This window comes from Amphibalanus amphitrite, unplaced genomic scaffold (assembly GCF_019059575.1).
Source record: "Amphibalanus amphitrite isolate SeventyFive unplaced genomic scaffold, NRLGWU_Aamphi_draft 000691F_arrow, whole genome shotgun sequence".
In the NCBI taxonomy this organism is placed as follows: Eukaryota; Metazoa; Arthropoda; class Thecostraca; order Balanomorpha; family Balanidae; genus Amphibalanus; species Amphibalanus amphitrite.
In genome coordinates this window covers 362,163-379,288 of record NW_024882185.1, presented here as the reverse complement: position 1 = coordinate 379,288, position 17,126 = coordinate 362,163, and the positions used below count along the sequence as shown (strand labels likewise).

General features: G+C 47.1%; 2 protein-coding genes across 3 annotated transcripts in view; one reads left to right on the top strand and one right to left on the bottom strand.

Annotated features, from left to right (window-relative positions):
* Positions 1-2,057: 2,057 nt before the first annotated feature.
* Positions 2,058-17,126, top strand: part of LOC122364686 — a 36,284-nt gene continuing 21,215 nt past the window's right edge. The window contains exons 1-3 of one of the 2 annotated variants that reach the window (XR_006253620.1): positions 2,058-2,173; positions 2,484-2,589; positions 2,775-3,356. Coding sequence is in view for 1 of the 2 variants with exons in the window: in XM_043335296.1 (XP_043191231.1) it covers positions 2,162-2,173 (12 nt within the window). In the remaining variant the exon portion in view is untranslated. Of the gene's footprint in view, positions 2,174-2,483; positions 2,590-2,774; positions 3,357-17,126 lie in introns of those variants that run through there. The other variant, XM_043335296.1, reaches the window with a different exon arrangement.
* LOC122364687 (zinc finger protein 512B-like) lies at positions 5,814-7,071 on the bottom strand. The gene is made up of 3 exons (XM_043335298.1): positions 6,969-7,071; positions 6,634-6,701; positions 5,814-6,394 (listed from the first exon to the last, which is right to left on the bottom strand). Exons 1-3 carry the CDS (start codon positions 6,978-6,980, stop codon positions 6,076-6,078), a joined length of 399 nt encoding a protein of 132 aa, XP_043191233.1. The 5' UTR covers positions 6,981-7,071; the 3' UTR covers positions 5,814-6,075.

Here is a 17,126-nt window from a genome sequence, read left to right as displayed (position 1 = left end):
TACTTCCGTAGCACCAACCCAGACCCCCCCTGCCCACCCACCCACCTGCTTGTCACCCCCCATCCCGCTGGTCAGCGACGATGCGTTGACTCTCCGTCCACAATCGCGGCAGTTTAACTGAGCGGGCTAAGCGGGCGGGAGGCAGCTGCGACAGGTGAGCTGGCAGACTGCATTTAATCGCCTGCTTGTTTCCAGGCGCGAACGCGGAAGATGGAAGAGGTGTTCTTGCCTAGATTGTGTCTCCCGGATGGCGCCGTTAGTGTCGAATAGGGCTGCCAGTTCCTCGGGTTCGCGGCGATGTATGGCCTTGTGTACTGAAACGCACCACTCGTGCAATAACTGTCCTCGATATTCTGGCTGAATGTGACGTGCACCAGTCAGTGATGTCCCCCACGCGCGGTGACAATATCTTGGACTTGTCTCTCACTCACGGTGCGGCTGCAGTCTTGGAGCCAGTCGATGGCATTTTTAACTCAGATCACCGAATGGTAGTGACGTGATTGTCTGTTAGTTGTGGTCGCACTGCGCGCAGAACGAGAGCCTACAACTACAAGCAGGCGGGCTTTGAAGGTCTCCGCACTACTTAGGTAGGTACTCTGCGTCTTTTGCCGTGAAGCTGTTTGCGTGGATGCGACGTAGATGGTGCTGCTCAATGTTTTACGGGTCTGTTCTGGCTGCCATTTTCGATCACATCCCGACTGTAGAACTGAAGACTAAGCACCCACCTTAGTTTGACTGGTTAGTCAGGGATCTCCTTCGTAAAAAGGGACAAGCCTTTCGCCGTAAAAAAGTGGATCCATCCTTGGAGAACCTACACCAGTTTTTTTGCCGCGAGGGCAGAGTTTAAATCGGTAGTAGCCACGGTATACCGTCAGTACCTTCTGAGTCTTGCTGACGACTTTAAAGACAACCCCAAACGTTACTGGTAGTTTGTTTTAGCTATTAAGTCGTCATCACAAGTGTCTCCGGTCTTGGAACGTGATGACCGTCTATATAACTAGGGGAGCGTGCCAACTGTCTGAACGCTTGTTTTGCCCGTAAGTTTAGTGACCCGACTGTTGGGGCACTGCCGGCTGCGCCGATGGTCGGTGCCCCTAAACCCACTTTCATCACTCATCACATCATGCCGACTAAAAATTACATCCGGTCCCCAGAGCAATTTAACTATTTAACTTGCTTAGCTTTGTCTCTCATAAAAGCGCTGAAATGCATACAAAGTAAAGCTTGCAAAAATCCGTTAATGACAACCGAAGTAGGTAGGAGGTGTGGTGATCTGAAAAACTACCCGCCAATGCCCATCCTCCCCAACACATAATAGCCGTTTTCATGACGGACTACCCGGCAAATGCACCTAATTTGACCAAATCTGCACTTAATCTCTTTTACAGCAAATGTCTTTATTTATGCATTTATTTCAGTGTTTTAATCGATGATACTTTCTAGTGATGTCAATCACGGAAATCGGAATACCGATACCAAACCAAATACCAACTAAAACCACGGGAGAATACCGAAACCAAACCAACTTGAGAAACTGAGGGAAATACCAACTTTTTTACCGATTTCTTAGCCTCTAATACATGTGAGGGCTTATGATACCAACAAAATACCAAACACATTACGATTGAAATACCAAATACCAAGTTGGTATCGGTTTGGTATTGGTATACCAAAAAGTTGGTATCCGATTGACATCTCTAATACTTTCTGATATTATGACAAAGCAGGCATATAAGCAATTAGTGCAACTCTAGCTGATAGCTACTAAGAGACACACTGAACCTAATTTGACGAAATCTGCACCTATCTGCACCAAATGTGCACCAAATGTGTACCAAATGGCCGTCGTGAAAACGGCTATTATCTACCTATCGTCGATGAATTGTAATGCATGCTAAAAAGTAACAACTCAAGCATAATTCTTGGCATATGTGATTAGAAAAGCTGTGCATTTGATTTTGGGCTATGAGCTGACAATATCCTTTTAATCCGCTAGTTTCGTCTTTGCCGCGCCGCAGCGGCCGGCCGATTCGTCAGCCGTGTGTGTATGTGTGACCTTGCAGTGCCGAGGACAGCAGGCCCGTCGCGGCCGGCCGCTATAAAGGCCGCCGCCGGCCGTCCACCGACACAGTATCGCTCACCTCACCTCTCCACTCACATCATGAAGCTGCTGGTAAGCGGCACTGCTCACTGTGACCTACTTCTAGGTCATCTAATTATTTCAGCTTTTTATCAGTTTTTGCAAGTAATCAATACAATTATGTGAAAAGCCATGTTAAAATCAAATAGTTTGAGGCTTTGTTGTCATAACTCGCAAGGTCTTCAGCTATAAAATCAAAGCAAAATAAATAAGCTTCTGCATAGACGTTATGCACATGTCTAAGCGGTACGTCGCCTCTAGACTCGAGTGACGAGTATAGGGTGCCTCACATTTGCCAACTGCCAAGTGCCGTCGATCTGATCCGAGTGCCGTGTTTCGCCAGGCTGTGCTGTTGGCCGTGGTAGCCTCGACGCAGGCGTTCGGCCTGGGCGGTGGCCGGCGCGGACACCACGGGGAGGCTACGGCGGCTACCAGACGGAGCACATCGGGTAATTCCACCTCCCTGCCATTATCACAGTGCACGGCTGTCACTAACTACTCGCCTGACATGGATGAATTCTTTTCAAGCAGTCACTTCTCGCATAAGGTGTGCATAAAATGTCTGGTATTTTCGGCGCTGTGTTCTCCAAAGCAAGAATGTGCCGCCATTTAACCCCTGTGTTGTTTTCCCCAGGTACCAGCCGGTGCGCACCGTGGTCAAACACCACCCGTACCCGGTGGTGAAGCGCGTGCCCTACGAGGTCATCAAGCCGGTGCCCGTCTACCGTCCCGTCTACAACACCGTCTACAAGAAGGTGCCCCAGCCGTACCAGGTCGTCAAGCACGTGCCCGTCGTCAAGCACGTGCCAGTGGTGAAGCACGTGCCGGTGGTGAAGCACGTGGAGGTGGTGAAGCACTACCCGGTGGTGAAGCACCACTACCGCGAGGAGAAGGTGCCCGTCAAGGTGCCCGTCTACGTCGAGAAGCCCAAGTACGGCCACGGCCACGGCGGGTACGGCCACCACTGAGCCGGCTGCGGCCACGAACTTCCCCTGCAGCTATCATCCCGATAACGTATGATTCATCCGTCTGCATCCGCGCTGTGTGATATTTATATTTCATGTGGCCAATCAGCGCCGAGCTATGCCTGATGGCCTGTGGCCTGCAAGCCATGTTGCCGTACCCCGACTGGTCACTGCCTGCTCCATCTGAAATGTGTCAACTGTGGTGTACGTTTGTATACAATGTATGCACTGAATACACTGACTCTCTGTGATGTACGACTTTGTCTGTACTAACCACGCTGTTGCTGACTTACAGTCGACAGGGAACATTGCTATCGAAGCGCCATCACTGTAGTCGTCTCATATATGCGTCAATCAGGCCGGGGCTGGTGGTCGGACAAAGGGGCTGTCATTCCAGACACTTTCCATGCGATGTCGGCTGTCTCACGGGACTCAAACCGGGATGCACAGTCAGAGACAGGGCACATACGACACGGCCAGGGCGGGACTCCCGCGTAGGTCCGACTCGCGTCGCCGGTCCGGCTCGGCGCCAATCAGAGCAGTGTTAGGCGTCTGACCATTCGAAAAACTCACCACCCAGACCACGGAAGCATGAGACACTGAACTCAGTGGCACCGATACCTACCTCACTCGGATCTGCGTGTAGACCAAACGCTTTTTCACAAGCAAGTGCGCTATGGGCAGATCAGTGCATGACGTATGTAGGCATACTAAACGACGTAAATCACATAAAACGCGGATGCCGATTTGCAAGGTATATTTGCATAAGTATTTTCATTCATCTTCTATTTAAACATTTTGGTAGGCAGCCTTTCATTCGCTAGCCATTTTATGCTGATTAAAACTACCTATTCGTCTAAAAATATTGATGATGACATATACCTACATTAACAAAATATACTTTTATATTTATGTAAGGCCTCTCACCACTGGTTATCATGATTATTAAGGCCTCTCACTTTGAAATAGCCTAAAAAGTAAAAATTTTCGAGGTACCTACTTTAAGTCAACTTCAATTGCAAAGTGTTATGCAAAATAAAACAAAGGAGCTACGTAAATTAGTGAAAATGCAAACTACACAAAAGTTGGCTAGCTTCAAAAGAATAACTACGCACTACGGTAGAGTGCAGATTCGGTTATCACATGCCATCTTAGAAAAAAGACAATACATATCCATATCCATGCATAACATTGGCAAATAATCTGAGTAACAGCGCAACCTCGGTACCGTTTACGAATGAGGAAAAGGCAATTCATTTCAAGTGAGCAGCGTAAGCCATTAATTCTGTGCAACCACGCCTGATGCCACACAGTATGAGTGATGTTATCATTTCTGGCCGGTCGTCGGTCAGCGATATAAAGGCATTCATATGTTGGAATTCATAACTTGCAGCGGTTGTCTGTTGCAGCAGACCAATAAAAAGATTTGATGCGTGGTTCCTTGTTTAACCCGCGCATGATTGGGGTATATTCCATAACACGAGTGACTTGGGGGGGAGGGGGGAGGGGGTTCTACGGAGCCCTTCCTCTATCAAAATTCGAAAGGGGCTCGATAACCCTGGAAAGCTGTTGAATTAAGTCTAATGTCATTGCCCATTGGCCCAAAGGGCACCGATGACGTCACAGGTAAGGGCAAAGTAAGCATTCTTAACATTTGTGCATGTTCACACTTTTGGCTCTGGCCGTCGCTTGAAATGAAAAGGTACATCGTGCTCATTTTGGGTTTATACACTTGCAAATTTGTGCTGAATATCCTAAGTGTACCGAGCTTGTATTTCATACCTATGTTTCAACTTTCAGCTAAAGGCTAGGTCAAGCTAGGTCACTGAAAATTTAAGTCAGTTTAAATCATTTCCGGCCGACTTAGGGTACCTAGTCCTATCGAGTATCGATGTTTTTCTTCCGACACAAGGTGTCAAATTGATCCCGAAAGTTTCGTGTCAATACACCCAGCGGTTTGGAAGATATTGCAGAAAACCAGGAGGAGGGCTCTGTAGACCCCCCCAGTCATGCGCGGGCTACGTATACATGGGTGTCGTTTTATGTATATGGCGGGGTAGGGTTCAAGCCATATCGATAATTTCGGTATTTTTGCATTAGCCCTATTACCTTGCATCGTAGACATGACTTTTGCATTCCAAATTAACTATTAAAGCCTCACAAATAAATTAAAAAAGACGCCTGTGGGAGTTCTGAGTATGGAAACATACAATCGATGATTCGACACGACCAATGCTCCGTGGAATGCTTAAAGAATTAGTCCGTCTCTTATATCAGTTTGTTCGTTAGACGTGCTACTCAATTTAAAGACCTCCAATTTATGCTGGAAAATTTTCTTCAGTAAAAACTAAGAACATTTGCATTCGAGATGCAGACATTTACCATCGAGAAATTAACCTGCATTTTCTGAGTTTTCAAAAATCATATACTCATTAGCGCCGCCGCCGTATGTTAAATAAGAATCTTTGAAAAGATCTTGCAGTGCACGATCTATTTAGCAGACTGAAAAGAGTCAAATGACAGCGTCCATGGCCCCATCTTAGACTAGTACGGTCCCAGCTCAAAGGAAGCCTTTGTCCAGCGAGTTGAGATTTGACCGTCAGTGATTTGAGCATGTGTGCATCCAGCCTTCAAAGTACCGTATATGCCCCGATTAGCCATTACCCTTTTCATAAAGGCGCCTCCCACTGCTCTCAAAAGCCTCTCGATACGATATATACTGTATATTTGACAGCACAGGGGTGCTATCGCAGCATACACAGGCAGTTCACAACACATTGGCGGTAACACAGCGCGGCATAGACAGACGCTCCAGTGCGGCGGACACGGTCTGCAGCACCCCGGGAGCCGGGAGGGGCGCCGCCCAGGGGCCGGATGGGGGTTCTGTGGGTGGGCGCGGTCGGAAGACACCAGACCACAGCGCGGCAGTGCAGCAAGGAGAAATGGATTAATTTATAGATGCCGGAAGTTTTAATGGTGGCCGTAGCCGTAAGAGGGCTTCTGCACATAGACGGGAACGTGCACGGGCACCTTCCTGACATGGTACTTGTGCTGCACCACGGGCACGCGCCTCACGACCGGCACGTGCTTCACCACGGGCACCTCCTTGACCACGGGCACGTGCTTGACGACGGGCACGTGTTTGACGACCGGGTACGGCTGGGGCACGTGCTTGACGACCGTCTTGTGGACGGGCTTGTAGACGGGCACGCGGCGCACCACCGGGTACGGCTGGTGCTTCACCACCGGGTAGCGGCGGTGTTTGACGATCGTCTTGACCGGGTAGTGTCTGCGGACAGCGGCGCCGGGCTCGGGTCACACTCGGGGCAGGGTACGCCGGTACGGGTGTGTGTATATCGGACGAACGGCCAGACACGGGCGCCGGCCATCTGTGGGCGGCTGTGAGCGGGTGCGGGGAGCACCGGACGACCGCCGCGGCCGGCACCTCTGTACCGGTGTCCGGCCAGTGTACATACACAGCTGACACAGAGGTGCACGGAGTGGCGCGTCTGAGCGCTGGGTACTCACGTCTGGTGGCCATATCCCCCGTCGGCCTCGGCCACTGCGGCGGCAGCGACGACGACAACCAGCAGCGCCTGAAACGGGCGGCGACCGTCAGCGAAAGCTGCAGGATATTGTCGCTGGTGGTAGCGTGCTATGGAAACAGTCGCAATGGTGCACGCATTGCTGGTCTTAGTGTTGAAAATTAATGATGGAAGCGATATGCTAACACATTCTTTCACCACCATTCTTCACATATTTTCCTATAGAAATGGCAAAGAAGTTGGCAAAGACGAAAGCCGAAAGTTAATTGTAATCTTTTCGGACGATACTTTGTCACTACAGTGCATTTAGCCGCTTACCAGCAGCTTCATGATGTGAGTGGAGAGGTGAGGTGAGCGATACTGTGTCGGTGGACGGCCGGCGGCGGCCTTTATAGCGGCCGGCCGCGACGGGCCTGCTGTCCTCGGCTGTGCAAGGTCACACATACACACACGGCTGACGACTCGGCCGGCCGCTGCGGCGCGCGGCAAAGACAAAACTAGAGGATTAAAAGGATATTGTCGGCTCATAGCCCTAACCCAAATGCACAACTTTTCTAGTCATATGTGCTAAGAAACTCTTGTGTTGTTCGCGCGGACGAAAACTCATCGATTATAACATTTTGTGTTGGGGAGAGTTAGCATAGCCCGGAAATTTTTCGGAACTAATCACAGCTCCTATGAATACTTGGGCTGTCAGTAACGAGTTTTGTAAGCTTTATGGGAAGCCGGGAGAAGCCCGGCCGTGGGGAAAGCCCGGCCATCCCGTTTCCGGCTAAATTATTCACAATAAAATGCTTAACTGTTTGTCCTTGCAGCGTGGCAGCTGAGGCAACGCAGCACAAAAGTGAAGGCTGAACAAAAATTGTATATGGTTAAAGTTATAGAGCAAAAATAAAATTAGCACATTGGGGTAACCCCGGGCGAATGGCCGAGCTTACCCCTAACCGAGAGCAATGCCACTAAACCCCTGTTTTCCATGAGATAATAGATACTGAGTAGGTTTGGTTTAGACCTCGCCCAAAGATAAACCTCGAAAATAACCATGTTATCATAGACAAAGCATCTTCAGCTTGACGCTCTATTCCAGTGCGCATAGCTATCAGTTATGGATGAAGGGCGATTGCTTGTCTGTTTTTTACTGTAAAAATATGGGAGACATCCGCTCCATTTTAACGGCTTTGGGTTACACTATCAGTTTATATCAATATGTGACTAAGTTTATGTTTGTATGCTACAAGAACGGCCATGTCACTTGAGGTCAACTAGGGTGAAACTACGTTTTTGCAGATAACCTGACAAACAATGAAGCTAGAGCTTCAAAAATGGTTTCATTGTGTTCTTCTTGATCAGCCGAAGCGAATGATATGCAATATAATGCATGTAGGTAAAGGAAAAAAATGAATTTAAAGGAATCTAAAACACACATTTTTTTCTATTTTGCATCACGATTTTCATCGACCCGTGCTATATATGTATGTGGTAGACGCTAGCTAAAATACCTGAAGTGACATAAACTCCAAGATGTCCAGAGCTAAACAGTACCTTAACCCTCGCATGTGTAGGGGGGGGGGGTCGGATGGACCCCCCATGGTTTTTCGCGAATAACTCGCGTAAAAAGCGGCCGATCGCGACGAAACTTTCAGTACCCTCGCATTGATCAATTTTACACCTGCCCTGAAAATTTCATGACCCTGACCTAAATGACCTTTGACCTGTGACCTCTTTTCCGAGACCATGTTTGGCCGGAATCGCGATTCTGCGTATGTCGGCTCGCATTAGCCGCTCGTTTGCAAGCTTTTCGTGGTTTCAAACGTTCAAACATGTGATTTGATGTTGCTCCCATGCATTAGGTTGGGTGTCAAGGTCACCTGAAGGTCAGGTCAGGTCATTGACCTTTGGTGACCTCGGGTGACCTCGGTTCACTTTTTCGAGTTTTACATGTTTCTAGGCTAGTTTTTGGAGCTGAATTCGAATTTAGCAACCATTTGAACATTTACGAAGTAGTTTTGGTGCCTTCGTAACATGTTACGAAGCTCTCAGAGTGACACGTACTACGAATACCCGTCACGACGCCTACTGGTTGACCTGACCTGACCCGACCTGGTCTAAATGCTTCAAGACATCATCTGTGATCAAAACTAACACGATATTCGTGATCAGCACCCCGAAAAACCCCTTAGCAGCCACACTTTACGACTTTCTAATAGGTCCCGATTTTCCCGGCTTTGGGTCATTGACCTGACCTGGAAGGTCAACCAATGACCTAGGACTTTAAAATTGGGTATCATCGGCTTCTTCTCGTCACGGGCAAAACGCTCGTTTTTTCCGCGAAGCTCTAGCTCGATCAGGGGCCAAACGGCAAGGGGGGGGGGGTCCAACCGACCCCCCCTACACATTAGAAGCTGGCAAACGCCGCACACATGCGAGGGTTAATATTTCACTTTCCGTCAATATTTTGAAGACAATAAAGGTTCCATCAACTCGTTGTAAAGCGCTGGAGAGGTGGCTGGCGTTGCCCCTATGCCGGGCTTAACACTCGGTATTTTCCAGCCGCGAACGTATAAGGGGGGGGGGGGGGGTTCGTTGGACCCTCCCTTGCCGTTTCGCCCCTGATCGAGATAGAGCTTCGCAGAAAAAACGAGCGTGTTGCCCGTCACGAGAGGAAGCCGATGATACCCAATTTTAAGATCCTAGGTCATCGGTTGACCTTCTAGGTCAGGTCAATGACCCAAAAGTCGGGAAAATCGGGACCTGTTAGAAAGTCGTAAAGCGTGGCTGCTATGGGGTTTTTCGGGGTGCTGATCACGAATATCATGTTTGTTTTGATCACAGATGATGTCTTAATGCATTTAGGCCAGGTCGGGTCAGGTCAGGTCAGGTCAACCAGTAAGGGTATTCGTAGTTAGGTGGCAACCGCCTCTGACAGCTTCGCAACATGTTACGAAGGCACCAAAACTACTTCGTAAATGTTCATATGGCTGCTTAATTCGAATTCATCTCCAAAAAATGGCCTAGAAACATGTAAAACTCGAAAAAGTGAACCGAGGTCATCAAAGGTCAATGACCTGACCTGACCTTCCGGTGACCTTGACACCTGCACCCTAATGCATGGGAGCAACATCATATCCCATGTTTGAACGCTTAAAACCACGAAAAGACTGCAAACGCGCGGCTAATGCGAGCCGACATACGCCGAATCGCGATTAAGGCCAAACATGGTCTCGAAAAGTAGGTCACAGGTCAAAGGGCATTAAGGTCAGGGTCATGAAAATTTCAGGGTAGGTGTAAAATTGATTAACGCGAGGGTACTGAAAGTTTCGTCGCGATCGGTCGCTTTTTCACGCGAGTTATTCACCAAAAACCGAGGGGGGGGGGTCCGTTCGACCCCCCCCCCTATACTGTCGAGGGTTAACCCAGAAAAATCAATACTTTTTTTAAGACTTGAATTTCGCAACTTTATACTATTTCCACAAAGCCGAGTTTTTGGGCAAACAGGCCAATTAACTCATCTAGCTATCAGGATTTTCAACATTGTATAGGTACAGCACGCAAGGTATGCAATAAAAATGAAAAAGAGCTTATCAGCTTACTATGCCGGGCTTCCCCCGGCTTCCCCTAAGTTGATCGTCTGTGAAATGAATGTGCGCCAACCAGGCGCGAACCACTTTTCTCAGTATTTCAGCTACCAATTCTCGTGCTGTGTTCAAAGCACGGACGTATAAATAAACTGGACCCGCAACCACCTCCATTCAGGTGAAGCTGACAAGGCGCCATCTTACGTTGCGAAAAAACCGTGCTCTGGAAGGTCATCGAGCCAATACAATTAGAATTGCGTCTAAACGGATGATCGGATCGAGATGCTGGTGGTACCGTTCGACGGGTAATGCCTTGAGGCAGGTGATGATGCATGTCACAGGTCACCCGGTGTCACATGGCGCGTGCCACGTGCCGACAAACTTACAAAGGGCAAAAACCTTAAGGCGACGCTTTAAATCAAACGAAGGGCGGCACAGGTGCCAAGCTCACAGGTCACATGTCTCAGTGTTTGACCACTAACATATGGTATGCTCGGCATCAGGGGGTGCGGAATGCACGCGCTAGTGGCGAAAAGCATGTTTTGAGGAGGCATCCTCCGATTCCGGAAAACCTTGACCTAGGCACACCAAATTTGCCACACTGACACTACTGGACACGCGCTTTAAGGTGCTGTGCAAATAGGCGTACTGGGGTACGTGCAAACCTTCTGATGTTGCACTCTGTGTCTGGTGTCACATATGCGGGCGGGTGGGTAGCGCTGGCAGGCTCAAAGTGCCAAATTTACACAGGCGACACAGAATGCATTCCAGCATACTTATTTAGCATATCCAATATCCATCTCCTGGTGAACTCCAAAGGTGCGCTCTGCACGTGCAAAAAATTGTCCGCGCCGGGCGGTGGGGATGCTTGGACACCCGTGGATTTATGTAAATAATAAATATATCGAAACGGCGTTGTGGAGCGCCGCCATTTTTTTTTTGGCACACCTTTTCATACCACTTTTTCACAAATGCTGCATAACTTTCAGACTTAGGTCGCTCAAGGTTAGGGCACCAGGTTACGTCCAAGTGACCTTACCTTAGGAAAAAGTATAATGCTCGTCATAGCTACACAGACTAAACAACCGGTTTAAAACGTGCAGCGATTGATAAGATCAACAGTATATACCAGTATATACGTAGAGTACCTACCTCTACCTCGACCTAGGGTTCGGTTGATTTTGCGACCTTAGACCACCAGCACGGCAAATCATTTATTTTGTCAAATTCGGGCTCCTAAATTTTTTGCTACCCAGCAACGCAAACTTACGCCTCAATCGCCGGCCAGCGCAGCATAGGCATCTTCGTTATCCAAACGTTGCTTGCGCCTGCAGTGATACTGTACCGCAATAACCATTATCTTCATCTTTCACCCATAGATGGCAGTAGCAAAGCGCCTGCATCTATGCTGTGCAGCAGTGCTCTTACAATACGAGCTGAGCATTGAGCAAGCGCGGTGTAATACGATTATAGACCGGGGCCAAGAAATGGTTCGAACTTGACGACCCAGTGTATTTTGTTGGATCGAAAAGGCGCATGATTTATTCAAAATTATCTCGAGCCAAAATAGTTGATTCCATATGCCTAATATCAGGCACACTTTACAGGCGAACGGCAATGTCACGTATGTACACAGGGTGAAAAACCAGGTCTAGCCACTGCCCACTGGAAGAAAATTGTCTTTTTACAAAACCGGCCCAGCTTCCCGGGTCTCCCCTACATAAACCACAGCAATAATTACGGAGCGAGCGAAGCGAGCGGAGTCTTTCCTCGGAAATTTCTGAGTATGAGCGGCCGGCGGGCCGGCCGTGCGGACGCTTTTGCGAGGCTTATATCTCAGCAACCACTTGACCGATTTACGCGGTAATTTTTGTAGTGTAGCTTCATTCCTTCTACCAAGTATTGGACTATTCCCGATGCATGCGGGTGACCCCTTATGCACGTGCCACGTGCAAAACGAAGAGGTGTCAGTTTTGTAATTGTTGCAATATCTCGGTAACTACTTGGCCGATTGCGCTGAAAGTTGGCATGTAGGTAGGCACCCACTAGGCACTGCATATCCATGTGCCAGAGTTGGGGTGCTGCTGCACGTGCGCACGTGCAGGGGTCGTTTCCAGATCTCGAGAACGGCTGGACCGATGGCGCTCAAATTTGGTACACGGTTAGGGACCAGTTAGTAGGGTGCCGTGCACAAGTCAGTTGGGGCCCATTTTGCACGTGCGCACGTGCAGGGTGCCGCTTCCAGATCTCGAGAACGGCTGGGCCGATTGTGCTCAAATTTGGCACATCACTAGAGACCGGTTAGTAGCGGTGTCGTGCACAAGTCAGTTGGAGGTACCCCCTCGAAATTTTGCACGTGCAAGGCTCACCCTCTCGCTCGCTCCGTTACACGCCACAAAAGGCGTTATACTGGTTGCATTTTATCAAGGTCTTAAAGGAAGACTGCCACCTTCAAAAAGTTTTCTCAGATCGGCCTATGATTTATTCCCTGGACAAAACAAAATTTTAGAATTCACCTGACAAAGTATCATCACGTGAATCGCGAAAAAAATTGTCGATTATCATACAATTATCAATCGGTTAATGTCTAGCGACAATGTTTACACATCACTAGACTTCAAGGTCATAAGATTATTACATTTTATTTGAAAAAGTAAGGTATTTTATGATTTACTAATATATGATTTCATAAGAAATTGGCCATGTTTAATTTATTTTGCATTTAAGTTCGTAAAACATTTAAAAATCATGGCTCATTTGGAATGGGTCTGGCCCATGTTAAACCCCATTTCCCACACTTTTTTGGAAAAAATGAACTACTGAATATATAAGTTTAACTTTTATTTTGACACTCCAAAATTCTTCTCTGATCTCGAAACAATCAAAGTTTTGACATATATTTACCAAAAGATAAGAAAATTCATGTTTCAAAGTTATCGATAAACAGTAGAGATGTCGGTTTTCTTGGACTAAAAAAATGGCATCAAACTGAACTTTGGTCTCCGATTTCTCGCAAACGGGTTCGAATTTCGGAAAACCGACTTCAGTCTGGGACATAGGTGGCTCAGCTCTAGTGAAAACCGTTTTGTGGAAAAAAGGTGGCAGTCTACCTTTAATAAATCGCTAGATCTGCGCCGGCCGCCGAGGTCACAAATTCTAAGGGGGCATTCAAACGCATACTGCAAAGTTTGAAATTAAATACGAGTAGCTTCGAATTAAAGCATTGCTCGATGTTGTGAGTGCCCAAATCGGTAAGCACAAGCCAGGGACCCTAATTTGACCACCTCAAGTCTCAACTCAAAACGAATGTGAATTCACATTCGTTTTGAGTGGTGGGATGGATCACTTTAAGTACCGAAAGGAAAGATGATGTCGGAAATCTGTCTATCTTACCTGAAATGACTCTTCGCGCGTTCCAAGGCCTTGCATTGCCTAAAATACTATGCATAACTAAAAGCAGGTTTTGGCGCAAACGCTGTCTTCTGCCTTTTTTAAATGAAAACGCTCGTCCAAAACAGGGGTATGGGCTTGGCCTCTGCAAATTCTTATTTTAAATGGTCAACGAGCGTAATATCGCCAAGCAAACAGGTGTAGGTACGGGATGACTTTGAGCCATGTGTGTTAACTCCGACTCTTGAGTCGGAGTCGGTAAGATTTTTGCGACTCCAAGTCCGACTTCGACTCCGTGCAGAACCATCGACTCCAACTCTGACTCCGACTCACTTCAGCTCAAAGCAGGCGCATGCCTGCTTTGTCATATTAACAGAGAGCATACACTGAAATAAATTCATAAAATAAAGAAATTTGCTGTAGAAGAGATTAGGTGCATATTTGGTCAAATTAGGTGCACTCGCCGGATAGCCTGTCGCCCCGTCGTGAAAACAGGTAATATGCTGGAACCTGATGGAGCCGGCAATAGCCGTTTTCACGACGGCCATCTGGTACACATTTGGTGCAAATTTGGTGCAGATTAGGTGCAGATTTGATCAGATTACTGCTAACGCCAGACCTCTTGAGACCCTAATTTTTCGCGATAATTTTTAAATGCATGGAAGAATTTCAACCAAGCTCAGGACATGGCCGTTTCAAGACCTGCCGAAACTTTTACAATTTAGATATTTTGTCGCCATTTCAATATTTCAGGCACTTCTCATTGACTCGTAATGTTAAATTTCGAGCAAGATTTTCACTCGGCGTGTAGAGGCTATCACCAGTCAGTCTGTGATACGTTATGACGTCACATCTAAGCCCCGCCTCTGTGGTCTTGGCCTGCGGCGGTTTCGGGCCGGCGCGCGGTCACTCTCGCTGTGGCGGGGAGCGGGGACGGTCGAGCGGTGCCGAAAGCCGACGGAGTTGTGCGTAACGTCTTGTCTGACTGCCCAAAGAGCGACATGATGACTGAGGAGTAGTGATGTCAACTACAGAAAATCTGAATACCGATACCAAACCAAATACCAACATAAACCGTAAAGAAATACCGATACCGAACTAACTTCATAACATGAGGGAAATACCGACTTTTAACCAATTTCTCAGCCTCTTATACATAAGTGAGGGTTCATAATACCAACAAAATACCAAGTACCTACATTAGGATTGAAATACCAAATACCAAGTTGGTATCGGTTTGGTATCGGTATAACGAAAAGTTGGTATCCGATTGACATCTCTACTGAGGAGCCATAATGCTGAATGCGCACTGCTTGTACAATGCTGATATGCTCGCTGATATTTGTTTTATTTTTTATAAGCTGCAAATGACGGCAGAGGGCATATAACTGACATAAGGTTAGGAATATTCACCTGTATTTAAAGCCAAAGCGGCTATGGCGTTGCAGATAATGCGATGGATGATGGGATGTCGGATGTCATCAAGTAGCTCCTGATTTGTACATCGCTATATGCCCCCATCGACTAGCGCAATAACTAGCTAATTGCCTTCGCTTACATCATAAGGCTCGCTCGTATTTCACCACACAGATATCCCACATCGAAAATCGCATTTGTTAGGAATCGTTAACGTTTTTCCGAAGCATGTGTGAGTAGTAGACTGAGGAGTAATGGTCCTCTTGGTCCTGCCTACAAGAGTCAACAAGAGCCTAACATTTACTTGACGGTCTGCTGCAATTGATTCATAACACGTGAAACGTCAGCGAAATTCATAGTCCTTTACAGATGGCAGGGGTGTCGTTTGTACAGAGGTCGCTGATGGGCACGGGTCAATGCCGTGCAGTCGTGGGCGGAGCCTGTCATATGACGTATGAAAGCCTCTATCCAGGATGGAAAAAACAGTTAACATTACGAGTCAATGACAACTGCCACAAATATTTAAGTGACAACAAAATGTATTTGAAGAAAAAGTTTCGGCATGTCTTGAAACAGCTATTTCCTAAATAGGTAGGGGAAGTTGGGGAAACGCCGAAGACTTTTTTTCTGACGCCCGTAGCACGCAAGGTAGACAACATAAGCTATTCTTGTTGGCGTCATTCGAGAGGCCAGTCTTTTGCCTTTCAAACATACCAGGCGCATTTGATGAATTCACATACCGTTAAGCGCACAAACTAAAAATATCAAAGAAGTGACTTTTTCGGCGTTGCCCCGGACTGCGGGGAAAGCCGAAAATGGGAGAAATGATCTACGGGGAATGCCGACATTGATGTTTTGCCATTTTATCTCAAACTTTATCCAGAATTGATCAAAGCTGACACGCGTTTTAAGAGCTTGAGGACGCGGTGCACACTGGAAGTTATAATTGTGTGATATAATAAGAACATGCCAGGTAAATCATTCCTTATAGGTAACAGGCCGTTGTGTCGGTTGAAAGTGTAATTTGTGTGACTAAAAATACGCGTTGCTATTCTACAGCAGTAAAGTCCACGTAGCGTGCTTTTAACACGTGCGTAATCGCACGTTTTCGGCATTACCCCAGCCTGCCATACTTTCATTTGCAGGCCCATAACTTTTCAACGTGCTGTATAAATTTCAAATAGGCAGCACACTTATGCAAAGACATGCTAAAGATTACTTGACCGAATTTGCCAGACAAACGGTAGCATAATGAGTAAGAAATGCAGCTTCAAAGGCGCATGTAGTACAAGGGAAACGTACCTTGAAAACGCTCTTGGCGCCCTCACAGTCGAAGTATTCCGAATGACGACTCGTAACAAACATGCGATAATTGTAGTCACTTAAGCTTCAGAGCATCACTGACAGGTGGCATCCATGTCTTACGGTTTTCGAAATATCTCGAATTTCGGCTTTGCCCCAACTCCGGCATTGCCCCAACTTCCCCTATGGTTGAAATTATTCCACGCATTTTAAAATAATCGCAAAAAATTAGGGTCTCAAGGCGTCTGGCGTTAACAGTAGGTTCAGTGTATCTCTTAGTAGCTATGGGTTGCGCTAATTGCTTATACCTATGCCTGCTTTGTCATATTATCAGAGAGTAGGTATCGTCGATTAAAGGGACTATCCCACCTTCAAAAAAGTCCCGTTTAGGATTCGGAAATGTTACTCATGATATTGGGACGAATTCTGCAAGTTTTTACGCGTTTTTATCGTATACTTTTTGAGATATTGCGACTTTTATATTTCATCGTGACGTCATTTAGATCGGATCTGTGACGTAATGAAGGATTTACTTCATGTCAGTTTGGGGGAAATTTGGCAGCAAATATAGGTATTTGCTCTCAAATATGACTCGGCTCATACAATAACAAAAGTGGGGCATTCCACGATAGATCGTACCAGGCCCGTCACCCTCATCTCTCAGATTTTAATGAAAATCCGTCCTAGGGGTAATAATAGGCCCCAAAGACGCCTGGCAAAATATCAGACTTCTCAGATCAAAACTTTTTGAGTTATACTGCATTACATTTTTTTAACTTCGGTTTGTAACGGT